The 27958-nt window shown below is 56.1% G+C and overlaps 1 protein-coding gene across 4 annotated transcripts; it reads left to right on the forward strand.

Moving 5' to 3' along the window:
• The first annotated feature begins 4984 nt into the window (after positions 1-4984).
• On the forward strand, positions 4985-27873 carry PLCD1 (phospholipase C delta 1). Of its 4 annotated transcripts, XM_045436568.1 has the most exons (16): positions 8475-9421; positions 9504-10307; positions 13733-13897; positions 17317-17545; positions 23726-23855; positions 23949-24180; positions 24724-24925; positions 25035-25179; positions 25257-25406; positions 25505-25663; positions 25878-26037; positions 26234-26350; positions 26717-26895; positions 26990-27122; positions 27217-27366; positions 27512-27873. In XM_045436568.1, exons 2-16 carry the CDS (start codon positions 10211-10213, stop codon positions 27595-27597), a joined length of 2334 nt encoding a protein of 777 aa, XP_045292524.1. In that variant the 5' UTR covers positions 8475-9421; positions 9504-10210; the 3' UTR covers positions 27598-27873. The 4 variants fall into 4 exon arrangements, with proteins under 4 accessions (XP_045292525.1, XP_045292524.1, XP_045292523.1 ...); XM_045436569.1 differs by lacking the exons at positions 8475-9421; positions 9504-10307 and adding an exon at positions 4985-5292; XM_045436567.1 differs by having other exon boundaries at positions 8475-10307.
• Positions 27874-27958: the final 85 nt, after the last annotated feature.

The following is a 27958-nucleotide window of genomic DNA, read 5'->3' on the forward strand; positions in this document are numbered from 1 at the left end:
TGGGACAGAGAGAGACAGAACATGAACGGGGGAGGGGCAGAGAGAGAGGGAGACACAGAATCGGAAACAGGCTCCAGGCTCTGAGCCATCAGCCCAGAGCCCGACGCGGGGCTCGAACTCACGGACCGCGAGATCGTGACCTGGCTGAAGTCGGACGCTTAACCGACTGCGCCACCCAGGCGCCCCTGTTCTCAGTTTTTAAGAGTCTCTTATGCTTTGGCTCTCTCCCACTCTAACCTCTTTTTTTTTTTTCCCTTCCCCTCCCCCATGGGTTTCTGTTAAGTTTCTCAGGATCCGCATAAGAGTGAAAACATATGGTATCTGTCTCTCTCTGTATGGGTTTGTATGAAAATATCTTAAATTATTCAATCGGGTGCCTCCTAATGAACTTCACCTTGTACAATGTTTTTGTTTTTTGTTTTTGAAGTGTATTTATTTATTTTGAGAGAGAGAGAGCGTACGCACGCATGCGAGCACAAGTGGGGGAGGAACAGAGAGAGATGGGGAGGGAGAAAGTCCCAAGGAGGCTCCGCACTGTCAGCACAGAGCCCGATGGAGGGCTCGATCTCATGAACCGTGAGATCACGACCTGAGCCGAAATCAAGAGTCAGATGCTCAACCGACTGAGCCACCCAGGCGCCCTTCACCTTGTACAATGTTTTTGTATGTAATATACAGATAATATCACAGAGTTAGATAATAATATAATATCACGGAACTAGAATTGCGTAGCCAAAGGGTGTGTCCTTGTTAATATTTGAGAAGCTGCCAAACTGGCCTCCAGAAAGATTATCCCAGAGCAGATCTCCACCAGCATTATGAGATGCTGGTGAGAGCTGATGGACGTTTTCAACATGTTTTCAACCACATTCCAGATTTTATTCCCAGCCTGCACCCGCCTCCAAAACTCCAGATTTGTACATCCATCATGTCCTTGATATGTCGCCTTGGCCATCTGAAGGTATCTCAAACTTAGTATGTCCAGAGTAGAGCCCCTCCTCCTCCTCAGTCTTCTCCATTACGGGTTTTGGGAGCTGCCTCCTTCCACGGCCCAGCCAGAAGCTTGGAGTCATCCTTGACTCCTCTCTTGATCATACTGGCCCCACTGGTAATTCTTGCTGGCTCTCCCATTAGACTGTATGTATCCAGAGTCCTACTGCTTCTCATGACCCCCACTCCTACCGCCAAGGTCTGGACCACCATCTCCATCGCCTGAATTACTGCGAGAGCCTCGTCACCCGGCTCCCTGCTTCACCCCTCCATGATACTCCTCCCTGCAGCCAGAGTGACTCTTTGAAAACACGGGTGGGATCATGTCCCTCTTTGACCCGAAACCTCCCAAGTGCTCTCCATTTCTCCCAGTGCAAGAGTGGAAGCCCTTAGAAGGCCCAGCAGAACCTGGTCCCCATTACCTCTCGCCTCCTCTCATTATCTCTCTCCCTCTGCCCCAGTCACACTGGATTCCTTGCCGGTCCCCCAACACACCAGCCACACACCTGCCTCAGCCTCGACACTTCCTGTCCCCTCTGCCCAGAATCCTCTTTCCCAGATATCCCCAAAAGGCTCTCCTACATGTCTTTGCTCAAATGTCACTTGCCTTGTAAGATCCAGCCCATTTAAAATCGAACCCTCTCCCTTCCAGAATTCCCTCACCTTACACACCTTGTAATATACAACTCGCTTCTTATGTTTATTATCGCGTCTCTTTTTGTCCTACTAGAAGTTAAGCTCCACGAGGACAGGGGTTTGGAGTATATTTTGTTCACTGACGATTCCCAAGCCTCTAGAACTGTGCCTGGTACAGAGTAGGTGCCCAATAAATGTTTTTGAACAAATGAAATAGCAGAGCAGGGTCCTCTCCAGTTCATGGACGTAAGTGTGCTCCTCCCTCACAGGGGGGTCTGAGGGCCAGTCTCCTGAGTATTTCCCCACACCTGTGGGGTGGTATAGGGTTGGGGCAAGCATTGGGACCTGGTCCACAGTGAAAGAAACATCACAGTAATGTTCACAAACAAATACACAATGAAAATCTCACAAATATAATTATGGAAAAGTAACCCAGGTCGTCCCATATCATCCTGGGATGACCAATGGGCCCTGACACCCTGTGGTCCATCCCAGCATCCTGGATCCCTGCACGGTCAGTACTGTCTTCCTGGCATGATCTGAGCACCCGCACTTGCCATAGCCGCTTCCTTGGGAGAGGCTGCCTTCACCTTTCCTCCCAGTGCGTCCAGATTTGGGTCCAGGACCCTCTGGAGTGGGGCTCAGATGGGGTTTTCCAGGCGACGCAAGCATCAGGGCATGCCCTTAGACCAAGAGCCTGAGGCTGGGCTCTGTGACCACCAGGCTCAGTAGAGGGGGCCAGGTAGGGGACAGCCGCGGGGAGAGAGGATTCCAGTCTATGTCTGTCCAGCAGGCACTTACTTGTACCAGGTAGGGGACATCTGTCATTTCAGTGGACTCCAAGGGAAACTGCAGCTCCTGACTGTGGAGCTCACAGAAATGAAGGGATTGCTCAAAGTGTCACAACAGGAAGCCACGCAGCTGATTTAAAGAGCCCCTCATCCCCCGTGCCCTGGGGCAGGGGCTTCTAAGACCAGGAAGGGAGGAATAAACCACCGCACCTACTCAAAGTTGCCTAGGTTTGCATTTCTGGGGGATGGGGTGGGCGGGGCCAGTCCTGAAACACAGAGGAGCCCGACAGTCCCGAAAGTTGACATTCAGGTTTGATCCTCTCCCTCCCCAGGCCTCTAGAATGAATAGTGGTGGAATGGCCTAGGAAGTGACTGGAAGTAGGCACGACCCTAATACTAGGTCTCACTAGGTGTCCCCTGTCTGCAGTCATCCCAGAAGCCCCCTTCTCCTGCACCCCCCCCCCCCACACACACTGAAGACAGGACGGTCCACTGAGGTGGCAAGATGCCTGAAACTCCACCACAGGACAACATGGTTGGCCATGCACGGCCCCTCTCTGCGCACTAACTGAGCTTGCCAGAAGTCCTGTGAGTCACCAGGATCTCAGGGCATCTTGCAGAGGTAACTGAGAGCTGGGTTTTGGGGAGGGTAATTCAGGCGCCAGGCCAGGGCTGGGCCCACAGAGGGCCCTGCTTGTTTAGGGCAGAGGTTTGTGGTTGGGCACAAAGCCTCATGCTAGGCCCTCCAGGCTCCCTCCCCTCCAAAGACGAATAGCTATACTCCCCTCACAGGCAGGCAGAGTGCCTCCCAGCCTGTGAGAGAGGGAGGGGCCGACAGGGGAGGTGAGGACAGTACCCCGGAGTGTAGACTGACCCACAGGTCAGGGCGGCAGCCTGGTTGCTCCGAGCAGGGCGTCGCCCAGCCCTCTTTTCTGGCAGAACCTGGTTGCCTGTGCCAACTCTGAGTCAGCCACGCCTAATAATCTCAGGCCAGGGAGGAGGCTTCAGCTCCTCTGCTTGGGCCAGATGCCAGACGAGGGCCTGAGTGGGGTGGGTCTGGGGTACGTAAAGGAAGAGCCTGGCTGCAGCGCCCCCCCCCCCCCACCCCAGGCACCTGGGCGAAAGTCCTAAATAACGCTCTAGTTTGGAGCCTGGGGCTCAGAGCTGGGAGGTGACGTGAATAAATAGGAATGATGCCTGAGATGAAGCCAAGGGAACTGCTGGTGTCAGAATTTCAGCAGGTCTCTGCCTGGAAAGAGGAACAGGGCTTGAGGAGGCCTGACTTGCTGAGTAGAGGGTATTGTGGGCCCCCCTGGGAAAGTCAGTGCTCCCCAAAGGGCAGGCCTGGGGACATGCGTTCTAGCCTAGAATTGAGAGAGAGAGAGACAGATGTGAGGGCAGAGAAAGGACCCCCTCTTCCACCCTGCCCCCAGGCGGGGGCTCCAAAGTGAGGCCTGCCGGTGTGGACTTGCTCATCCCAGACTGGAAGGGAAACCCAGGAGGGCTCTGACAGGCCTGCCAGGGGCAGGGGCGGGTGGCGCTCCTACTGAAGGACAGGACCACTGAACTCAGTGCCAGATAAAGGACTAGACCTTCTCTATGTGCAGGAGGCACAGGCAGGGAGGGGGCTCTCCAAAGTCTGGAAGTTCCGACCCAGTCTCAGCCGTCAGAACAGGAAGATCGGCCCTCTGGTTTACACCCCTCCCTGAGGTATTCAAGGCCACCTAGGCCCCGGTTGGCTGGGAAGAGGAAGGATTGAGGGGTCCAAGAGGGGTCCAACGGGCTTCTGCCAGACTCTCACATCGGCTTTACCAGCCCAGGAAGCCTGGATGATTCACTGGTGGGCCCGGCCCCCTTCATCCTGGGAGGCCTTCTGGAGGCTCTCCCAAAGGGTGATAGGCAGCAGGATTCCTGGACTTTCTGCGGGAGGGGGGCGGTATCTGGGTACCCTATAAAGAGGGTGTCTGGGTTGCAAGGCTTGAGGGGATACAAGGGACCATAAGGGCCTCTTCTTCAGACAGCCCCTTGGGAAGCTACCCAAAGAAAGGACCCTGGAGATGTAACCCCACCCTAGGTCTCGTCCCTCCACTCTACTGCACAGATCTCCAGGGGGTTGGGGTGTGAGAGGCTCAAAGGTGAGCTCCCTGCATCTAATTGCTGTAAACTTTCCCTGCCTGAGTCCCAGCCCTCACCAAAGGCACTCTTGGGGTTAGAAACTTCCCATCGAGAGAAGAGGGTACCCTCCTTCGGACGAGGTTCAGGCATACCTCTCCGAGGACCTCCCAACCCGTGCCCGTGCACCCATTTTGCAGAAGGGAAAGGACAGCTCTGGGGAACCTCTGCTGGCCGCCCGGCCGCCCAGGCTCCCTTTCGCAGCAGCCCGGCTGGGCGTCGGAGGCTACGCGGTCCTTTCCCCAGAATGACGCGATTCTTTCGAGCATCACCCCAACCCTGGCGAGGCGCCTACAAGTAGGGCGTGGGGCCGGGCCGCCCGCGGTAATGACAGGGCCCGCGGCCTGCGGGTGGCGGCGGCGGAGGAAGCGGGAGGAATCTGGCTATTTCTGGCCGGGACGCGCCCACTAGCCTGGGCCAGGGTTGGGGGGGGGGGGGGGGCTGCTCGGCCCCCACCTAGGCCCTCCCCGATCCCCTGGAGGGGGCGGGGAGAGACGCGGGTTGGCGGGTCCAGGGGGCGGGGCGGTGTCCCGGGCCCACCTCCGGTCTCCTCCCACCGCAGTCCCTTCGGGTCCCTCCACCTTACTCGGCTCGGACCCGAGGCCATCGGCGCAGTCGCCGCGCACGTGTGTCGCGCGGCGCCCCCTCCCGCTGCGCCGCCCGTCGGGCATGGACTCGGGCCGGGACTTCCTGACCCTGCACGGTGAGTTCCTGGCTGGCGTGCGGGCAGACCCTGAGCGGGCCGACCCCCGCGGAAAGCCGTTCCCGGCCCTGGGCTGGGGGCCCGAGGCTCCTCCGGCTGCCCTCCGCCCCGCCCCGGGCCCGCCTCTCGGCCCTTTTGTTGCATTGGGGAAATCTCGGCCCAGGACTCTCGGGGTGGGACTGCCCCGCAAGACCTTGGGCGTCTCCAGGCTTGTCCCCCAGATCTGGCCGGAGGTGGGGGGGGGGGGGGGGAGTCGTGACTCTGAAGACTTCCCTGAAGGCTACCCCCGACTCTGCCTGAAAGATTCTGCCTTTTTCTGGTCTCAGAAGGCTGGGCTCTATGGTCGGGTGCGCACGGAGGGGCCGAGGAGGGACGGAACCAGCATCCACGAATAACCAAGTTTTCCCCGCCCCGTCCGGGCTGCCCGAGAGGCTCCCCAAATCCCAGGCGTGCCTGGACCGCGTCTGGCCGAGCGGGTGTGGCGCGGGGAGGAGGGGGAGGGAAGGAGAGGCGGAGGTGTGCAAGGAGCGGGGAGGGAAGGAGAGGAGGAGGGGTGCAAGTTCGGGCTGGGCGGCCGTAACTGCCCCGCGCAGAAATCCTGGTCAGCGATGCACCAGCTGGAAGGAGCAGCGCGACCCTCGTAACGGCGCACCCTCCTGGCGGGGCCGGGTCAAGTCTCACCGCGCACGGCCTGCCGCTTCACCCTTTGTCCAGCCGAGTTCTGGCCCTCCGACCCACCGGGGAAACAGTCTGGGCCGGCTCCTGGCCATATTGCTGTCCCTCCCGGAGAAAAAGCAGCTGTGGGCTCCCCCACTGCAGGGCCTTGGCGGTCTTCTGGCAGGTCAGGACCCTCAACCTGGTCTGGCATTCTTTGCTCCGCCCTGGGGACTCACCCACTCTTAAGGGTATCTTGTCCTCCTGGCTCCTGAGGTCATCTGCCAGTTCAGCAAACCCTGCCCTTCACGCCAATCACTGCTTAACCATAACTCCGCGTTCTCTGGCGTCCCTGGGGTTGGAGGCTTCAGTGTCCACCACTCAACCATCTAAACCACACAGGGAGATAATAGATGGGAAGGAGAAAGGCAGAGCCCTCCAGCTGGCCACTAGAGACCCCTTGGATTTCAGGGGGGATAGGAGATGTTCTTTTCAGCCAGCCCCCAGTCTATCTTGTGTTTCCCAGTTGGCCTGCACGTGGTCTCCATGGCCCAAAGAGACCTTTGCTCAGTGCCCAGAGCTGTTACCCTCACACCAGTAGCCTGGGCTCCGCCAGGCAATCTCGTCCAGCTGGGTCACGGGGTTCCTGCCCCCTTTCCAGTGCTCCCTCTTCTCTCCTCAGACCAGACGTGTTCTTAGTGCTTCTGCCAGACTGGCAGAAAGGGAGGCTGGATGGTTCAGAGCACCAGAGTAGAGACCTCTGCTTTCTCTCTCATCCCTTGGTTAGTGCCCTCTACCCTGCAGACTGCCACGTCTTCATGCCTGTCTCACCCTCAGGTCTCCTCCTCCTGCAAGCCCTCTGGTCGCCTCTGGCCCAGCTCATGTTGGAATGGGCTCCATTCTCGGGCATCTGTGCCTTTGTGCAATATCTCTTCCCTGGTGTCTTCCCCGGAGAGGAAGTGGAGGGACTGTGGCGTGGGTCTGGCCGCACTGGCCCCTTCGGTTTGAGACCTGCCTCCCAAATGCCTCGCTCTGTCCAGCCCTTCCTGTGGGGCCGTCATGAACACTACAATCCTAAATCGTTTCTCTGAAGCCCCTCCTACTTCTAGCACACCACCCAGAATTGCATCCCTTAATTACCTTTGTCCCCCCTGCTACCAACCAAATCAGGAAGCAAGAACCTGTCAAGGAGAATTGATGGTGGGAAGGGGTGGTCACTGTGACCTGTGCTGTTCCAGATTGTCCACACTGCATCCCTTTCATATTTTGTGCCCCCCAGCACTGGACATGTGCTGTAGGACCACACCATCTGGTTTGGGCAGTTGGCAGTCTGCTGCAGAAAGGCCCCCTCCATTGGCCCGGGGTCGGGGAGGGGGGGGGGGTGGGTGGGTGGGGGGAGGGCACCACACAGCCTACCTAGATAGGAGATGTCCCTTACGTCCTCACCCCAGATGCATGCGGATGAAGTGTAGTCTATAGGCATGCATTCTGGAGGCAGACTATATGAGTTCAAGCCTTGACTTTTTCATCTCAGACAGATCCCTTGATTTCTTTGTGCCTCAGTTTCCTCAGCAAAATAGGGGATAAGAATGCTACCTACCTCACAGGCTTGCTGTAAGGACTGAATGCGGTAATATGTATAAGGCAATGGAAACAGTGCCTGGTACTCAGCAGGGGCTACGTTTCTGCAGGAGGTTCACCCCCAAGTGATCATGCCCTGTGCGTTCTTTGGGAGATGAGGGGGCACCATAAGATAGTCCCTTGCTAGGAAAAATGTGACCAGAACAGGACTCGAGAACGAAGGGGCTCTTTCTGGTGCCTCTGGAGCCCTCAGACTGATGCTCCAGTCCCCTGGCCTCCTTCCCCTCCTCCACTACCTCTGCTGTCTCCATTCTAGCCAGGCCTGCATCCTAGCCAGTCGCGGCCTCTCCAGCAGCTCCCCAAATGTGCCTGAAAGGATACCACCTCCCAGGCCCTCCCCTCACGGAACACATCCGCCTTTACCAACTTTTCCTACACCGAATCCAACCTGCCCCACTCTACAACTGGCATTTGTGAAAGTGGAAGGCAGGCTGTAGGAGCGCCCCCATCTGGGCCCCAGGAACCCTGGGCTCCAGTCCTCATTTCGCATCTCTTTATGTTATGACCCTGAGCAAGTCTTTTTGCCTCTCTGGGCCCTTTCTTTCCACCCATGGTATACAACATCAATTTGCAGGGGATGTCGTAAGGACAAGGCACTTATGGGCATAGGAGCTCCAGGTGGGCAAAAAAGCCGGTGCCCTCAAGAGATAACGGTTCCAGGGGCGCCTGGGTGGCTCAGTCGGTTAAGCGTCCGACTTCAGCCAGGTCACGATCTCGCGGTCCGTGAGGTCGAGCCCCGCGTTGGGCTCTGGGCTGATGGCTCAGAGCCTGGAGCCTGCTTCCGATTCTGTGTCTCCCTCTCTCTCTGCCCCTCCCCCATTCATGCTCTGTCTCTCTCTGTCTCAAAAATAAAACGTTAAAAAAAAAAAAAAAGAGAGATAACGGTTCCAGAGCCATCACAGCAGGTGGGGGTGGCCAGCCCCCTGTTCACCTCAGTGATGTTTCAAACCTGCCTGTCTCCGGAGTTCCAGGCCCATACCCCACAGGCACACCGATCCACGCTGATCCTAACATTTTGTGCCATAGGTCACTTTGGCGGTCAGATGAAGCCTGTGGACGCCTCCTCAGGGTCATGTGTTTAAGTGCATAAAAGAAAATACATGAGCATTCGAAGGAAGCAAGTTACACTGAAGTGTGATTCTATCCATAGGCCCTTGGGGTGGGGGGTGGTCCTTGGTCCTCTGAATGAGAACCCTTGTGTGGTTTCTCTAAAACAGGCTTCCCTTGCCCTCTGCCCGCTCCCCTGCAAATAAAGAACAACTTGCCTGTGCCGGTATTTCAGCTCATCGACACCAACACACGTTCTCACGATGTACTTACTCTCTGTGACGTGACCTCAGGCAAATCACTGTGCGCTTCAGTTTATTGTTAGTATTGCTTTGCTTGGCTGTGCTAATGCCTGGCTTTGAGGGTGACTCACTGCCCGCGCTGGTGACCGGAGCTGCAGTGAGGCGAATGGAGGAACTATTCAGAGGCGGAGAGTAAAAGAAGGGTGAGTCAGGCCTCTGGGTGGTGTTCTGACCTTGGCACACAGTAGGGGCTGGATGCATGAAAGAGAACTTGTAACTTACATGAAAGGTCCCACTGTTCCCGAGCACACTGGCGGCCCAGTTTTGTATAAAGTTGCGGTAGTTCTCGTCTGTTAATCAAAGCAAGCCTGCGTGAATGGGCTCATTTTTAAGATCAGCCTTTTTTCAAGAATTCCATTCGCATTCGCAACCGTGGAGATGACCCCACTCTGGTGGAGAAACCGAGAAAAGCAAACAGGCCCGCCTGAGGTTCACAAGCGAGGCAACAGCCGGCTGAATTACAATGAATTCGTTGAGTAATTGAGGTAAAATACTTGGCAGGCTTGGTGGTCTGCCCCAGGCTCCAGCCCAGGCTCCTCCTTCACCCGCCCCATCCCGTCTTCCTAGACTCGTCCGCGGGGGCCGCCGCCACCCAGCCTCCCCTCCTCTGCTCAATCTCGCTCCAGCTTCTGGTCCTTCGCCCGGCCCCCAGCAGGTGTTTCGAATTCGCGGCTCGGTCTCCGCCCCCGGTGGGACACCGCCTCCAAAGCCGAAATTCCTCCCTTCCCTGCGGGAACCCCGCGTTTTTAGGGCGGTTTACCCTCCCCTGGTCTGCCCTCTGGACCTCGGCTCCGCCCCTTGAGAGACGCTCTGCCTCCAAGTTGCTTCCCAGACCCGGTTCCTTTCCTTCGCCCCCCGACCCCAGCTTCTGGGGCTGTGGCCCCGCCCCCTATCAGCTTTCTGGGCTGTGGCTTTCGCCACAGATCTGCTTCCTGGGTTACGGATTTGTCCCACTCCCGCCTCTCTGGCTCCTCCTCTCCCCGCCTGGGGTCCGCCCCCCCGGGGGCGAAGGTCCCGCCCCCCCGGGACTGGCCACGTCTCTTAGGGTCTGCCTCCGCCCCTTTCAGCCCAGATTTCTCTCACGCCCCGCCTCTAGGGCCGAGGCTCCGCCCTTCCAGGTTAGCCCCTCCTTCTGGATTCTGGCCCCGCCCCCCACGCCCGGACTCCTCCCCTGCTCCCCTCGGGGCGGTGCTTCCGCCCCCGCGGCCAGGGCTTTCTAGAGGCTTTGCTGTCCCGGGCCAGGCTCGGTGGCGGCAGAGGCACCGGGGAGCGTCATGCAATGCCTAGGAATCCGCAGCCGGACCCGCTCGAGAGAGCTCTACCTGCAGGAGCAGAGCCTCAAGGTGGCAGCGCTCAATGGGCAGAGGCTGGGTAAGGGACCAGGAGGGCACCTAGCTCTGCTGGCAAGGCAGCTGGGACACGATGTATGTAGACCGTATGGCCCTGAGCTCGGGATTCCTGCCTTCGATCCTTTGATTGGACACGTTCAGTGCTTCTGTGAGTGAGAGCCACGGTGGGGCTGTGTTTGCAGGGATGGTGTGTGGAGTGAGTATGGGGGGACTGGTTACCTCTTCTGATCTACCTGAGCCTCTCCAAAGTGCCCTCCTTGCCACCCCTAGCCCCTCCTGTTTACAGATTTCTGAGGCATTACTAGGTATGTGGCCCAGGGTAATGACTCTGTAACCCAGTGAGATGATTGTTTGAGACTACGTGATCCAGTGTGATGCTGTGCAAGTGTGAGTGACAAATGTGACATTGGGTGACCCAGTGTGTGACCTAGTGGTGATTCTGTCCCTCGTGCGGCACGTGGGGCCACTGTGCAGCAGCGATGAGATGTAACATGTGTGTGACACCGTGGCACCAGTGTGACAGCGTGTGATCCAGTGTGATGCCGTGTGACTGCGTGTGTCCCAGGTGACCGATTCTGTTTTTCTGTGTTACAATATGTGTTACGTGGATTTTCTGACAGTGCTCTTTGTAACATTACTCATTGTGCCTGAGTAGTGACTACATAAGGCAGTGTTTCTTAGCACTAACCCTTGGGCAGGCTTCTGAGTCCTGACTCCACCGTGTAACTTCCTTGAGCCTCAGTTTCCTCATCTGTAAAATGGGAGTAATGATAGTGCCTTCTTCATAGGGTTGTTGGGGAGATTAAATACACGTGCTAAGATCAGTATCTTAGTCAAATCCTGACCATTAATGTTATGGTGGCTGCTATTATTATCGTTGTTATGACGATGTTCTGGCGATGTTGAGGACGGCAGTGTGTGATTGTGTAGCTGTGCGTTGCTGTGGGTCCCAGACCCGATTTGTCTCCATTATGCATCACCCTAGGTGCATGGGGGCAGGATTCCTGGCACCCCCCCTCAGCCTCTTGGCATCCGCAGCACCCTCCGTACTCACAGAGGCCACCTCGCTGCGTGTAGCCAGCCGGGGTTAGGGCTAGGGGCCCCTGAGCTCAGAGGCCCCTTCTCAGGAGGAGAAGGTACCACAGATGAGTGAGTGGGGCTGGGCGCGGGGTGTTCGTAGACTTTCCGGGTGCTCAGGGAGGAAAAGTGATGGGGCGGGCAGCCCAGAGGCCTCAGAGACAAAAGGGCCGCAGGTGAGGCTCAGAGGTAGGGGTGCCTGCCCAGGTTTGTTAATGGCCCAGGAGGCAGTGGCGATTATCAAGGCCCACCTTGGGGCTGAGGTCCGTGTTCCGGAAGCCACGTCGGCAGCCAGGGGACTTATCTCTGCCTGACCGCAGACAGGGCCACGGCCCGGCTCCAGGACAGGATGAACATGTCATCTCTTCACGGTGTTTTCCAGGGCCAGAGGGTGGAGCTCACCTTCGACTGTCCGACCCCGTCCCCCCATTACCATCTGTGGTGCTGGCAGCGGCTGGCCCTGATGAGTGCCCGGCTTGGGCGCGGGGGCCAGGCAGAGGGTCCGGAGAGGCCCCTGGCAGTCCTACCTCAGCCTCAGAAAGGACAGCGGAATGAATGCCCCAGCAGAGGCTGGGGGACTCCCTTCGGGCATCCAGGAACTCCCTTCCCCCTTCCTCTTGTTTCAATGCCACAGACACAGCCGACAGTTTAGGACTTCCTGTAGGAGCCCCCTTTTCCTGCACTGACCCTCCCCAGGGGCTGAAGTAGGACTGCTCACACCAAGGGTCTCCCAGCGGGGTCTCCCAGAAGTGTGGGGAGACTTGGGACAAAGGAGGGAGGAGGCACATCAGACAGACACCTCTGAGGATGCCCACAGACGCCTCTTCCTATGCTGTTCTGACCCAGTGCTGATGGGGGAACAGAAGCCCAGAGACAGAGGGGAGCTGCCTAAAGCCATGGGGCGGGGTGGGGGGGGGGTGGTTTTCAGCACTGGGTACTGTCCCCAGTGGAGGCAGGAGATCGGGGAGGGATAGGGAGGGTAAGGGTGGCTGAGGCCTGGGGAAGTGGTCCAGAAGGTTCTGTAGGAATTGTGGGGGTGTGGGGAAGGCTGGTCGGGGTCGGGGGAGTGGGAGCGTGGATAAAGCTGGAGAGCCTATCAGGCGCTGCGGATCTGGGCTCAGAAAAACAAAGCTTATAGGCCTAGTCACAGGCCCCTCAGACTGGACCCACGTGGTCCCTGATGTCACCACTCTGCTGGAGCAGAAGGATAAGGACTGCCGAAGGGCCACCTAGTTTTAGTTTGGGGGACAGAGTGAGGGGAGATGGCCGATTGCCTCTGAACAGAGCTGGCTGCTGGACTGCCTCTGGCTTGGGTGACAGATACAGATCTAGACGCATTTATCTCTGTATTACGTTGATGGGTCATTAAGGTGGGGAGTGGTCTCTCCCCGATCACAGTTGATACAGGGTCTGCTTGGGGATGAGGGCTCCCGGGGAGCCAGGCCTCGTGCCCCTTTGGTGCCTCCTGCTTAGAGCTGGTAGGACAAAGGGCATTATATCTTTGGGAGCCCCCGCCACGCAAGCCAGCCTGTGTGTCTGAAGACAGCTGGGCAGGAGGGGCCGTGCAGTCAGGGTTCTGGTCCTCACTTGGCGCCCTGGACCAGGTCTTGCCTCAGCTGCTGAGAAGGCTGTGCTGTGCCTCAGGGCTATGATACGCTGAGGTTCCCCGACCCAGGACACTCAGAGATGAAGCGGGCAGGGAGAGACAGGGGCATCCCAGCAGGCCAAACAGAGGCCCCAGTGGGCTCATTGGTCTCCCTGGGGGCAAGGATCAGAGACCTACTCGAGCAGGTGCAAGTTAGGGTGGGGGCAGCAGGGGTGAGGGAGGCAGGGACGGACACAAGGGCCCTACTGCAACCATAATGTTGACACCAAGAACTACGACTGCTCTGACCAGGACCTTTTCTTTCCTGCCCTGCCTGATATTTTGGTCCCAGCTTCCTTCAGATCAGTCTGATCCCTAAGTATGACCAGGAGGGGCATACTTTGTCTTACAGAACCAGGCCATTTTCTAGGTGTCTCAGGACACCTAAAAAACCTCAGGAACCGGATGTTCTTGAATTAGCTGCTTTCCCTTTGTCCATTCAGCTGTGGGTGGCAGGTCACGGTGTATAAAGTGTGGCGTTCAGTGGGCGGGTGTCCCGAGGTTTACATGGCCTCAGCTGGCAGTCAGAGATGACTTCCCGGAGGAGGCAGGGCTCCAGGATCAGGCTGGAGCTTGGGTGAAGGTGGGAGAAGGGAACCAAGAGCTGAGGAGGAGGCTGGTGAGAAGTGGGCTCCAGAAGGGTCCAGAGGTGGGAGTGGCTAGCATGGGTCCAGTGGCAGCAGGGACACTGGAGGCAATGGCATCTCACCAGCTCTGTCCCCTAGGCCTACAGGATGATGAGGACCTACAGGTACTGCTGAAGGGCAGCCAGCTCCTGAAGGTGAAGTCCAACTCATGGCGGAGGGAGCGTTTCTACAAGTTGCAGGAAGACTGCAAGACCATCTGGCAGGAGTCCCGCAAGGTCATGCGGACCCCAGAGTCCCAGCTGTGTGAGTCTCCCAGGGCCGCAGGGTGGGAGCAGAGTGGGGAGCCTGTGTTTGCGTGGGGAAACTGATGCTGGTTGGGGCAGGGAGTGGGGGATGGTCAATCCCGGACCGGGACCCCAAATAGGGAAGCCGAGGCCTGGCCTGGTGGGGCCCGGGTCGGTCACACAACCAGGACCAGATGTGGGGAGACTACAAGTTGGCAAGGGTGGCGGAGAAGAGTTTGTTAAATCACTGAGAGGGAAACTGAGGCCTAGTCCGGGCCAGAGAGGGTGGTCACGGAGGACCACAGATGGCGAGGCCTTTGGGGGGTAGGGGTGTATAAACACGACCACAGATGGGAAGGTCCGGCTCAGAAGTAAGGAGGTTGCTGGAAGTGTTGTCTGAACTCGCAGGGTATCCACTGAGACAGATGTGGGAGGGAGGGAAGTTGGGTGGAGTTTGACTCCAGGTGTAATGAGGCCACAAGCCAGGCCCAAAGTCCGGGGGCAGATAAGGCCCTTCCCGGTGTCAGTGGCCAGGATATGAGGTGGGGCTGCGGGAGGCGGTTCCTCCCCGGGGACTGGGGCCATAGCGAAGAGGTGGGGTGGAGAAGAGAGAGCCCTTCGCTGGGCAGTTCCCTTGAGGGTGTTGGGCCTGAGGGTCTTCTGGCAGCTTCTGAAAAGGCCCAGGAACCCAGGCCTCAGGCCTGTAAATGGAGAGTGCCTCCAGCAAGCCCTCACAGAGACAGCTACCTCGTAACACAGAATGCCCTAAAGGCTCTGCAACACGAGTGTTCCCCTCAGCATCTTTACGTGGTGGGAAAGTTTTAGATCAGTGCTACCCCCAAAAAACTGTCTTTGGTAACAGGAATGTTCTAGATCTGTGCTGTCCAGTAGAGGTCCACTGGCTACCTATGGCCATCAAGCACTGGCAACGTGGCTGGGGTGACTAAGGAACTGAATTCTTAATTCTACTGAATTTTAACTAACTTATATCTAAATAGCCACATGCGGCGGGTGACTGTTGTGTTGGACCGCGCAGGAAGATCACTGCCGTCGGATTCCACACGAGCCAGATCCCTGCCTTTGGCTGTGGCAGTGGCAGGGTGGGGGAGGGGGCACACGGAGACAGGGTCAGTCAGCTGGGAGTGAGATCAGACGCGGGCGACAGGCCCGGGGTGGGAGGGGGGACAGCAGGAAGTCGGGGGCCTGCCCGCTGAGGGTGCCCAGGGAGGGTTTGCCGGCCTCGGGAAACTGAGGTAGTAAGCTGCGAAAGTATGGCCTGCTGGCCCCGTGGCCTGTAGCAGGGCCGGAGGTGAGGCGAGGCAGGAGCAGGGTCGGATGGGGAGCTGGGCTAGGGCCTTGGGGCTATGGGCCTCGGGTTTCTGAGCAGGGCAGGGTCGGCTTGCAACGGATGGAGCCTGAAGTCTCTCAAAAAACCACCCGAGTGCACATCAGCCGCACAGCATGGAAGCGACCCAGACCTTTCCTGTCCGTGGCACCAGCCAGTCTCCTTCATAGGCCTCTGCCCTGATATGGGGCTTCCTGTTAGATGCTGGGGGGGGGGGGGGGGCGGCATGGTGGGAACGGGGCATCTTGTTCTCTGAGCCCTGGGGATTCCCGAGAGCCCGCACAGCAGCCAGTACACTTGTGTGCCCAGCACTTGGTGGGTGGCGGTGGGCGGGGGGGGGGGGGGGGGGGGGGTGGAGACAGGGGTAGGGGACCTGGGCTGGGGAGACGAGCCCCTCATCCTGGGACAGTTGTGAACACGAGGGCAGGAGGCGCGTCCCAGGCAGGAGACCGGCGTGAGCAAAGACGCAGAGGGGAGAACGAGGAAGGGGCACAAGTGAGGGGCCTGGGCAGAGGGGCTGCAGGGGTGACAGGTGGGGGGTCAGGCACCAGGTGTGCTCAGGTGAGGAACATGGCTAGAAGAGGCTCTCTTCCGTGACAGAGACACTGAGACAGCTCTCGGGCTGAGCGCCCGTGTTGGCTGCTTCCCTTCTCTGGGTGAGCAGCGGGACTGTTGGCCCCAAATGCGCTCTGTCCTCGGGGAAGCTGAGGCCAGGTGACGGAGGAGGGGAGCAGCGCCCCCAGTTCTCTCTGCCTCTGCTTCCTGCTAAGTTTCCCCTGACCCTTCCACTACCACACTCCCCCCACTCTGGCTCCCAGAGGCAGACAAGGCATTATCAGCAGCGGAGGCATCTGGAATCTCTCTCTGGTGCGGGTGGGGGTGCTGGCCCAGCTCCACAGCTCAGGTTTCCTGTTGTCACCCCAGCCTGGGTCAGCTGCCTGCCGCTGGGGTGAGCCTCGCCGGCAAGCAGAGGGATTAAGCACAGGTACCCCCAGCACCCCAGATGGCCTAGGGCTCACGTGTCTGGCCGTCAGAGCCTGTTGCCCAGGCGGGGGCACATGTCATACACCTAGGGCTTGTAGGTAGGTGGCTGGGAGGCGTCTGGGCACTCAGGGTGCAGGCAGGCACCGGGAGGAGAGGTGAGCTTGTAGCCAGAGCTGGTCTAGGACCCGAGACAGATGGATGTGGATGGCTCAGGACGCGGGTGGGGCAGGGGCAGAGCCTGAACCTTGATGCTGGGCAGCTTAGCGTGAGCCCAGCTGGTGGGACTGGCTCACGGCCAGGCCAGGGAGGACACACTGGGGGTAGGAGGGAGGCAGGGGCTTGCTGCTCCCTGAAGCTTGGAAGGCTTGAATGTGACGGGAGGCCTTTCCCCCCAGCTTCTGAGGACAGAATGGTGTCTGACACCACTCAGTCTGGTGACAGACTCCTAAGGGGCACCCCTTGGGGTCCTAGAGGGCCACGGCCTTCCTGCACCCTCCTTGCCAAGGGGTTCTCTGAGGTCAGGACACACACAGACACATGCAGGGCAAGGCCCTGTCTACGCTCCAACGCAAGCACTTCTCCCTCTGCACCCACACCCCAGGGCCGTGATGGCTTCTGTCTCCTGGGTGGTCAGGAGAGGGGCCTGGAGGCTCTCATGGCTGTCTGAGGGGAAGACGGTACAAAGTCAAGGGCAATGAGGAGGGTTTGTGGCCTCCTGTCTGTCGCAGGCTCCAAGCTCCAGAGTGGTCTCCCCCATCTCTGAAAGCCCTGTCCGGCCCCAGTACTCTCCCAGGGGTCCTGCACCCTCCCAGTCCAGAAAGAGCAGGGCTGGGGTCCCAGGTGCCCCTCTCCGAGGTCGGCCTCTCCCTCTGTCCCTCCCTGTGCGTTTCCGCTGCACACCACAGTTGTGTCTCACGTTCTTCCAACACCTCAGTCTCTGGCCTCCTTCCTCCCTTCTGTGCTGCCTCGTCTGTCCTCCTGTCCCTCTCCTTGTCTCTGGATCGTAGAGCTCCAGCCCCGGCTCTACTGGCCCCTACGCTGTGCCTTGGGCCCATCGGGGGCAGGGACTGGCCTCGCAGCTCTCTCTGCCACCTGTCCCCTTTTTGCAGTCTCCATTGAGGACATTCAGGAGGTGCGGATGGGGCACCGCACGGAGGGCCTGGAGAAGTATGCCCGCGACGTGCCCGAGGACCGCTGCTTCTCCATTGTCTTCAAGGACCAGCGCAATACACTAGACCTCATCGCCCCATCGCCAGCTGACGCCCGGCACTGGGCGCAGGGTCTGCGCAAGATCATCCACCACTCAGGCTCCATGGACCAGCGGCAGAAGCTGCAGCAGTATCCTTTTGGTGGCAGTGGGTCCTGGCCCAGCCTGTGGATACTGGCTTTGGCCATCCCCAGGGCAACATGGGAACGGAAGATACCCAGATCGGGCCGGCACACCAAAATAGCATAGCCTGGGGGCTTAAACAACGGAAGTTCACTTTCTCACAGTTCTGGAGGCTGGAGGTCCGAGGTCTGGTTGCCAGCATGGTTGGGTTCTTATGACAGCACTCTTCCTGGCTTGTGGGTGACTGCCCTGTCACTGTGTCCTCACGTGGCAGAGAGAGAGAGAGAGAGAGTCAACACGATCCCTGGTGTGTCCTCTCATAAGGGCACGAATTCCATCATGAGGGCTCCACCTCGTGACCTCATCTAAGCCCCCAAGACGGATCCCCAGATGCCATCATATTGGGGGTTAGGGCTTCACCGTATTAATTTGGGGGAACACAGTTCAGTCCTTAGCTGAAGGGAGGCAGGAAAGGTACCTGGAGCCCTGTTTGGCCTACACCGTGCACCCCCCAATGTCCCCTCTTCTCCCCACCAATAACCAGCACAGGTGAGGCTAACGGCAGCAGCCTGCTCCCACGAGAGGCCGTGCCTTGGGTGTTTTAAGCATGTTTCCTGGAGTTACTACGTTTTTTCTCTCTGGGAATTTGGGAGGCCCTGGTACCTCCCGTGCCATTCTGGGGGGAGTGGGGCCCAAGTTTCCCGGGGCCTGGTGTGCAGGCCAGCCTGTGGGCTTAAAACAAATTCACTTCCAAGTCTGGGCGCACAACATGCTAGCCTAGGATTCAAAGTGATCGGGCTTCTGGTACATAGGGTTAGGGAGGAGCCAGCTCCAGTCCCCTCTTAATGACAGTTTTATTGACATATAATTCACATACCGTGTAATTCACCTGCTTAAAGTGTACAAGTTAATGCTGTTTAGTATATTCACAGAGTCGGAAGTAATTTTACAACATTTCATCACCTTAAAAAGAAACCCCACACCCCTTAGCAGCCACTCCCCATCTCCCCATGACCCCCCAGGCCCTAGACAACCACTAGTCTACATTTTGGCTTTATATGTCTGCCTTTTTCTGGGCATCTCACGTAAGTACAAGGTACAGTCTTTTGTGACTGGCTTCTCTCACTGAGCATGTTTTTCAGGCGAATCCCTGCTGAATGGATGAATCAGGACTTCATTCCTTCTTATGGCTGAATAACATTCCATGGCGTGGTTATTCCCCAGTTTCTTTATCCATTCAGTAGTTGATGGACATTTGGGTTTCCACTTTGGAGCTTTTATGAACCAATGCTGCTATGAACATTTGTGTAGAAGCTTCATGTGGTATATACCTACAATTTATAAGTCTCATGGTAACCGTATGTTTGACCTTTCGAGGAATTGCCGAACTGTTCTCCAATGAGGAAATTTACATTCTCACCAGCAGTGTATGAGGGTTCCAACTTTTCACATCTTCGCTAAGGCTTGTTACTATCTTTTTTTTACTGTAGCCAGCTTTGTGGGTATAAAGCGGCATCATTGTGGTTTTGCTTTGCATTTCCTTGATAGCTAATGATGTCGGGTATCTTTACATGTGTTTATTGGTCATTTGTATATCTTCCTTGAAGAAATATCCATTAGATCCTTTGCCCATTTTGTGTTGTTAAGCTCTTAAAAAAAAAAAAAAAAAGATTTTATTTTTAAGTAATCTCTACACCCAACATGGGGCTCAAACTCACAACCCTGAGATCAAGAGTCACACGCTCTACTGACTGAGCCAGCCAGGTGCCCCTATTAAGCTCTTTTTTAAATGGATCTTCGAAAAAAAATTTTTTTAATGTTTATTTATTATTGAGAGACAGAGAGACACAGAGCGTGAGCAGGGGAGGGGCAGAGAGAGGGGGAGATAGAATCCGAAGCAGGCTCCAGGCTCTGAGCCATCAGCACAGAGCCTGACGCGGGGCTCAAACTCACCAACTGCAAGATCATGACCTGAGCTGAAGTTGGTCGCTTAACCAACTGAGCCACCCAGGCACCCCATTAAATGGATCTTTTTTAAAAAAAATTTAATTGTGGTAAAACGTACGTAACATAAAATTTACCGTCTTCAACTATCGTAGTAGTGTTGAGTACATTCCCATTGCCGTGCAACCAACATTCAGAGCTTTCTTCGTCTTGTAAAACTGAAATTCTACATCCATTAAACAACTTGCCATCCTCCCGCCTCCAATCCCCGCTCCCCAGCCCCCAGCAACCACCGTTCTCCTTTCTGTCTCTATGAATTCGACGACCCTAGGAACCTCAGATAAGTAGAATCATACAGGATTTGTCTTTTTACAACTGGCTCATTTCACTTAGCATAACGTCCTTGAGATTTATCTACGTTGTAGCGTGCGTCACAGTTTCCATTCTTTTTAAGGTGGAATAATGATAGTCCATTGTCTGCACAGACCACATTTTGTTCATCCATTCATCCACTGAGGGACACCCGGTTGCTTCCACCTTTTCACTGTTGTGAGTAATGCTACTCTGGGCATACCTCTTTAGACCCTGCCTTCAGTTCTCTGGGGGTATAGACGCAGAGGGAGAGCTGCTAGATCATATGACAATTCTACTTTTTGAGGAACCACCACACTGGCTTCCACAGTGTTTGTGCTACTTTGCATTGCCACCGACAGTGCACGAGGATTCCGATTTGCTCCAAGTCTTCAACACACTTGTCATTTTCTGGGGGTTGTGTTTTGGTTTGTTTTGGTTTCTGATAGGCATCTTATTGTGGTTTTGATTTGCATTTGATTCATGACGTGGAGTGTTGTTTTGTTTCGGTTTTGGGGTTTTTTTAATGTGCTTTTCTGCCATCTTCTCTGGAGAAATGTTTACTCAGATCCCTGGCCCAGTTTTTCACTGGGGCTCTTTGTCTTTTTATGATTGAGTTCTAAGAGTTATTTATATATTCTAGACACAAGTCTCAGCTCGGTTATGCTTTGCAAATAATTTCTCCTATTTTGGGGATTCTTTTCTTTTTCTCGATGGTATTTGGAGCACCAGTTTTTAGTTTTGGTGAAGCCTAATTCAGCTACTTTTTGCTTTCGTTGATGTGACTTTTGATGTTATATCGAAGAAGGCTTTGCTTCACCCAAAGTCGCAAACATTTACTCTTATGTTTTCTTCTAAAAGGTTTACAGTTTTAGCTATAACATTTAAGTGTTTGATTTTTTTTTTCTTTTTAATTTTAAGGATGCTCCACGCCCAGTGTGGGACTTGAACTCACAACCCGGAGACTAAGGGTCACGTGCTCTAGGAACAGAGACAGCCAAGCACCCCAGGTCTCTGATTCATTTTGAATTTGTTTTTGTGGCATGATGTTGGGGGGGGGGTCCAGCTTCATTTCTTTGCGTGTAGGTAGCTGCTCCAGCACCATTTGTTGAAAAGATTGTTCTTTCCTCATTGAACTGTATTTACAGCCTCATCGAAAATCAGTTGACCATAAATATGAGGGTTTATTTAATGACTCAGTTTTATTCCATTTATCTATACATATGCATGCACCACATTTCAGTTACCATAACTTGGTACTACGTTTTTTTGTTTTATTTATTTATTTATTTAAAATCCAAGTTAGTTCACGTACTAAGTTTTGAAATCAGGACGTGTGAGTCTTCCAAATTTTTTTTGAGATTATTTGTGAGATTATTTGGACTATCCTGGGTGTGACGTGTGAGTCTTCCAAATTTTTTTTGAGATTCTTTGTGAGATTATTTGGACTATCCTGGGTCCCTTGCTGCCCCATATAAATTTTAGGATCAGTTTCTGCAAAGTGGCCAGCAGGATTCTGATAGGGGTTGTGTTGAATCTGTAGATCAATCTGGAGAGTATTCCCCATTTAACAAATCAAGTGTTGTGATCTGTAAATATGGGTATCTTTCCATTTATTTAGGTCTTCCTTAGTTTCTTTCAACATGGTGTTGTCATTTTCAGAGTGTAAGTTACACATTTAAATTTCCTTACTCTCTGATTTTCAGCAGTTCAGAGAGTTTTAAGTGTTTTTTTCTCAAGGCTATAGCTGCCTGATTTTGAGCTTTCTTTTTTTTTTTTTTTTTTTTAATTTTTTTTTTTTTCAACGTTTATTTATTTTTGGGACAGAGAGAAACAGAGCATGAACGGGGGAGGGGCAGAGAGAGAGGGAGACACAGAATCGGAAACAGGCTCCAGGCTCTGAGCCATCAGCCCAGAGCCCGACGCGGGGCTCGAACTCACGGACCGCGAGATCGTGACCTGGCTGAAGTCGGACGCTTAACCGACTGCGCCACCCAGGCGCCCCTTGAGCTTTCTTAAAAGTCCAATTCTGTAGTACAGGCTTGTGCTTGGACAGGCTTCTGCCCTCTGGAGGATTCTGCTGCCCAGACCTCAAGGTCACAAACCCATTCCAGCCTACGGAATAGCAGTCGGCATGGGGACCTCATGCTTGGCTGGACCACTCTGAACTTGATTTTCTTTTTTTTTTTTTACCTAGAATTCTGCCCTAATTATTTTCTCATGTAAATATATGCATAAAATAGGGCTATGTTAGAATGAAATTTTAAAGGCACCCAAAACCCATCTCCTTCAGAAACTGCTGATTTGGGTTCTGCCCCCAAACTTCTCTGCATTTCAATTTGCCTCATGATGCATTTGCCAAAAATAGTGGAGATCATACATTTGTATCCACTTTCCGTGTAACATTACATCACAATTCTTTCCCCATAAACAGCTGTAAGGACTGTAATATTCCATTGAGTAGATGCCCTATAAGTTAGCGCTCCATTCTTTTAGCGGTGAACATTTATTTTTAGTCTTTCACTACTACAAGTAACATGGCAAAGAACTATGTGCATAAAACCTTTCAGTATTTAGTAGGAGTATTTCCTTACGAATAGATTCCTAGAAGTGGAATTAGTGAGTCAAATGATGTAGACGTGTAGACGTTAGCTGTATCTCTACACCACATTCCTAAGGGTTGAACTGATTTCCTTTGTCCAAGTGCAAGATGGGAGTGTCCGTGTCACCTCACCCCCGCGTGCCTTCAAAGTAACATACTTTGAAATTGCTGATCTTACAGTTTAAGAAACCGCAGCTCATTTGCAAATTGTTAGTCTCTTTGATTACCGAGAACGTCTGTAAAAGGTCAGTTTATGTCCTTCTCTCATTTAGTTATTAGGGTCATCGTACTGTTTTCTGGACTTCATTTTTTCTTTCTTTGACCCTCAGAATTGTGTAAAGTTTATATGGCATCAATTATGTTGTTTCCTTTGCGACTTTTTCTAAAAACCTGCTGTTGGTTTTTAAAAATTATGGTCGTTGTCTTTGTTCTCTAATTTCTGTGGAATGTACTGTGGGGTTCCTCTTTCTTGACTTCTCCAGGTCTAGTCTGAGGGGAGAGGGGACAGAAGGGAGAGGTGGGGGCCTAAGTGCCCCCATCGTGACAGCATGAGCCAGGCTTTGTTGTTTGCTTGTGATATCCTCACCTTCTGATCTGTGGCTTAAAGTTTTGATGTTTCCTATAAAATAAGCTTCACGTGCTTTAGTCAAGTTGGCTAACAATGATGTATTGGAAACCAGAAGGACAAACCTTGAAATGGTAACAATAATTATCTGTGGGTGATATAACTACGGGGGATTTGTTTGTTTACTTTCTGAATTTTTTTTAATGTTTATTTATTTTGAGAGAGAGAGAGAGCGCTGGGGAGAGGGGCAGAGAGAGCGAGAGAGAGCGAGAGAGGGAGAGAATCTTAAGCAGGCTCCATGCTCAGCGTGGAGCCCGATATGGGGTTTGATCCCACGTCTGTGAGATGAGGACCTGAGCCGAAATCAAGAGTCAGACACTTGACCGACTGAGCCACCCAGGCGTCCCTACTTTCTGCATTTTCTAAGTTGTCTGTAAGCGAGCTCTTCCACAGTGAGAAAATAAATGTCTTTAGAAATGTGAAAAGGTTCAAATCCAGCCAACAGAAAATAGATCCCTTAATAGGATGTAACGTTTTCTCCGAAGAGCCCATCGGATCTTGTCCCTGGGATGCTGATGTGCAGCTGCACCTGCAGAGGGCTTTGTCTGTGGGTGGTCTCAGTCCACCTGGGCCCAGGACTTCACCCTGGGCTTGAAACATGGCTCTAGCTGGGACCGTGGGGGTATCAGGGCTCCCGGGTTCTTTCTTTCCTTACCTCTCGCCCAGCTGGATTCACTCTTGCTTGCGAAAAGCTGACAAAAACAAGGACAACAAGATGAGCTTCAAGGAGCTGCAGAACTTCCTGAAGGAGCTCAACATCCAGGTGGATGACAGCTATGCCCGGAAGATCTTCAGGGTGAGGCGGGGAGTGAGGGCTGCTTCTGTGTGGCAGTGGGCCCTAGACCCTAGTGGGGAGCATGCTCTGAGCCTGGCCCACGTGGCCTTGCAGGAATGCGACCGCTCCCAGACAGACTCGCTGGAGGATGAGGAGATTGAGGCCTTCTACAAGATGCTGACCCAGCGGGAGGAGATTGACCGCACCTTTGCGGAGGCCGCAGGCTCCAGGGAGACGCTGTCGGTGGATCAGTTAGTGACGTTCCTGCAGCACCAGCAGCGGGAGGAGGCGGCGGGGCCTGCACTGGCCCTCTCTCTCATTGAGCGCTACGAACCCAGCGAGACCGGTGAGGGCCTGGCTGGGGCCTTCAGCCTGCACTCCCTGGGTCTACACTGGCTGGGAGACGCCTGGGGAGTGTCAGGAGCTGGAGGGAAGGGGGGTGCCTCAGCCTGCCCCATGAAGGCAAGCAGATAGGAGACAGGACTCCAGCATCACTACCCCTCTCTCGGGTCCTTCTCCAGAGGGGTTTGAGGGTCCTCCAGGAAACAGAGGAGGCTGGAAAAACAAACCCTTTTCCTGCTTCCTTCTTTGTGCCCATTCTCAGCCCCTCCCTGTGCTTCAGTCTAGAGGCCCAGAGGAGGAGGAGGAGGCAGACTGAGGAGGGGGCCTCGGTGTGGGGGACAGAGAAGGTGGTGGGAGGTGGAGGGAGAGACAGAGCCCCACTCGGGGGTAATCACAGCCTGATGATTTACCAGACTTACCTCTTCCGAGAGACGTCCAGGGCGAGCTCGGGACAGGGAGGCGGGGACAGCAGGGGGCTTCTCCCGAAGGTCTCCGCGAGGCGGCTGGCCTCCAGAGCTCTGACTGGTGCCGGCCTCCTCCCTCGCAGCCAAGGCGCAGCGGCAGATGACCAAGGACGGCTTCCTCATGTACCTGCTGTCCGCCGACGGCAGCGCCTTCAGCCTGGCGCATCGGCGGGTCTACCAGGACATGGGCCAGCCGCTCAGCCACTACCTGATGTCCTCCTCGCACAACACCTACCTGCTGGAAGACCAGCTCACCGGGCCCAGCAGCACCGAAGCCTACATCCGGTGGGGCCCGGGGGCGGGGCGGGGCGGGGCGGGGCGGGGCTGGGGCAGTCTGGGGGCGGGGCCGGGCCGGGGCGGGGTCGAAGGGCCTAGCCGCCACGCCTACCCGCAGGGCGCTGTGCAAGGGCTGCCGCTGCCTGGAGCTCGACTGCTGGGACGGCCCCAACCTGGAGCCGATCATCTACCACGGCTACACGTTCACCTCCAAGATCCTCTTCTGCGACGTGCTCAGGGCTATCAGGGACTACGCCTTCAAGGTGGGCGCGCTCCTGGCGGGTGAGGAGGGCCGTAGTAAGGGCGGCACCCCCCTCCTAACCTGCCCTGGGGCCTCCAGGCGTCCCCCTACCCCGTCATCCTGTCCCTGGAGAACCATTGCAGCCTGGAGCAACAGCGTGTGATGGCGCGACACCTGCGCACCATCCTGGGCCCCATGCTCTTGGACCGGCCGCTGGACGGGGCCACTACCAGCCTGCCTTCCCCTGAGGTTCGCGGTGGGCACGGGGGTACCCATATGAGAGGGCCGGGGGGACTGGCCGGGAGGCCCGTCGGCTTGGTCTTGACCAGCTGCTTCTCCACTCTTAGCAACTGAAGGGGAAGATCTTGCTGAAGGGGAAGAAGCTTGGGGGGCTCCTGCCCCCTGGCGGGGAGGTATGCCCTGAAGCCACTGTCGTGTCTGATGAGGATGAGGCTGCTGAGATGGAGGACGAGGCAGTGAGGAGCCGAGTGCAGCACAAGCCCAGGGTTCGAGGGGGAGTTGTGGGGGAGGGGTCAGCCCCGGGGACCTCCCCCGTCATGGGATGTTTGCCTGGTCTCAGTTCTCTGTGGCTGCCACTCAGACCCTCTGCCCCCCTCTCTCTGTCTGTCTCCCTCTGTCTCTGTGTCTGGGTTTCTGGCTCTCTCAGTGCCCACCTGCCCCAACCTCTGAATCTAACCGGGGCCTCCCCATGGCCCCCAGGAGGACAAGCTCAGGCTAGTGAAGGAGCTCTCCGATATGGTCATTTACTGCAAGAGTGTCCACTTTGGGGGCTTCTCCGGCCCCGGCACCCCAGGGCAGGCTTTCTATGAGATGGTGTCCTTCTCTGAGAACCGTGCCCTCCGACTGCTCCAAGAATCAGGTGAGCCCCGGCCCTGCACCCTCAGGGTGCTGTCCATCTGTCTGACCGTTTGGACTGGTCAGGCCTGGCTCCCCCTGCTCGGGACCTGGCAGAGTCAACACTCCCTGCTGTTACCAGATAGAGCTGGTGGGTTGGGGGGGCGGGGGGGCTGGGCTCCCCGGGGGTTGTGCACTTCTGACCACCTACACCTTCTCAGGAAACAGCTTTGTTCGCCACAATGTGACTCACCTGAGCAGGATCTACCCTGCTGGGTGGAGAACGGACTCCTCCAACTACAGCCCCGTGGAGATGTGGAACGCGGGCTGCCAGATCGGTATGGGCCGGCGGGGGCCGGCGGGGCCTGGGAGGAGGCCTGGGTGAGGGTTTCGGTCCAGAGGACCAAGGGCCAGACACAGCGCGTCGTGGGTTCGGTTTGAAAATAATCCCCCCGCCAGCAAGTCAGTGTCTGAAACCTCATCGTGAGCACACGGGGGCTTTGCATTCTGGCACCAGCAGTAAAACGCGAGGCTGATGTGGTGGGTCAGGGAGGGCGGCAGGAGGGCAGCAGGCACTGCAGTGGCGCTGGGCCCTGCTTCTGCCTCCCCACGGGCCTCTAAGGCCTCAGTCTACCCTGAGCCGGCCGGGCTGTAGGGCCCCGGAGACCAGCCCACAGCCTGTGACTGCTCTGTCTCGCCTCCAGTGGCCCTCAATTTCCAGACACCTGGCCCAGAGATGGATGTGTACCAGGGCCGCTTCCAGGACAACGGGGCCTGCGGGTACGTGCTGAAGCCTGCCTTCCTGCGAGACCCGAACTCGACCTTTAACTCGCGTGCTCTGGCTCAGGGGCCCTGGTGGACCCGGAAGCGGCTCAGTGTCAGGGTACGGCCGGCCACGGGAGGGACAGGAGCCTGTGGGCCTCCCTCCTCCCTCACAACCATTCCCGACCCCTCGTTGGTCCCCTGCCTTTCCTCAGGTCATCTCCGGGCAGCAGCTGCCAAAAGTCAACAAGAATAAGAATTCAATCGTGGACCCCAAGGTGACGGTGGAGATCCACGGCGTGGGCCAGGACACGGCGAGCCGCCAGACGGCTGTGGTCACCAATAACGGTACCTGCGGGGCCTGGGTGGGCCCCCCCCGTGGGCCCCCCCCCCCCCGCCGGAGCTGGCATCCACGCTGCTGACACGGTGCTTGCACCCCTAGGTTTCAACCCGTGGTGGGACACAGAGTTTGAGTTCGAGGTGGTTGTGCCTGAGCTCGCCCTCGTGCGCTTCTTGGTGGAGGATTATGACGCCTCCTCTAAGAACGACTTCATTGGCCAGAGCACCATCCCCTTGGGCAGCCTCAAGCAGGGTGAGTGTGTGTTGATGGGGGGAGACAGCGAGGTCGGGGAGGCAGGGCCTGCGGTCTCCTGGGCTGGGGCCCTTGTCCCTTGAAGCATCCTCATCCAGTGCCCGGAACTCTCTGTGTGCTCTTTCCTGCCCATCCCACCTGCCAGGATACCGCCACGTCCACCTCTTGTCAAAGAACGGAGACCAGCACCCTTCTGCCACCCTCTTTGTGAAGGTGTCTCTCCAGGACTAGGTTTGGGGATTCTGGAGGCGGCTGCCCCAAGCCGGCCGGGCCCTCTGTCCACAGGCAGGGACGGGGCTGGTGTGGCTGCTCCCAGCCTCTCGCTTGGAGCTACAGGCCCCGCACTGCCTTCAGCTCCAACGTACTGTCAAAGCTGCTGCCTCTCTGGGCTTCCAGGAGCTGGCCCAGTCCCTGGAGCTCTCTTCGATTCCGTTAGGAAAAACACTGCAGCCCTCCGCCCTCTGGCCAGCCCCAGGTTGAGGGTTTTTATAAAAATTATAAGACTGAGTCCTGTGGTCTCTTTCCCTGAATGCCGGAAGGATCCCTACAGAGGGCGCATGTGTGTGTGTGTGCACGTGTGTAGCCGTGCGTG

The sequence above is a fragment of the Leopardus geoffroyi genome, chromosome C2 (assembly GCF_018350155.1).
Source record: "Leopardus geoffroyi isolate Oge1 chromosome C2, O.geoffroyi_Oge1_pat1.0, whole genome shotgun sequence".
In the NCBI taxonomy this organism is placed as follows: Eukaryota; Metazoa; Chordata; class Mammalia; order Carnivora; family Felidae; genus Leopardus; species Leopardus geoffroyi.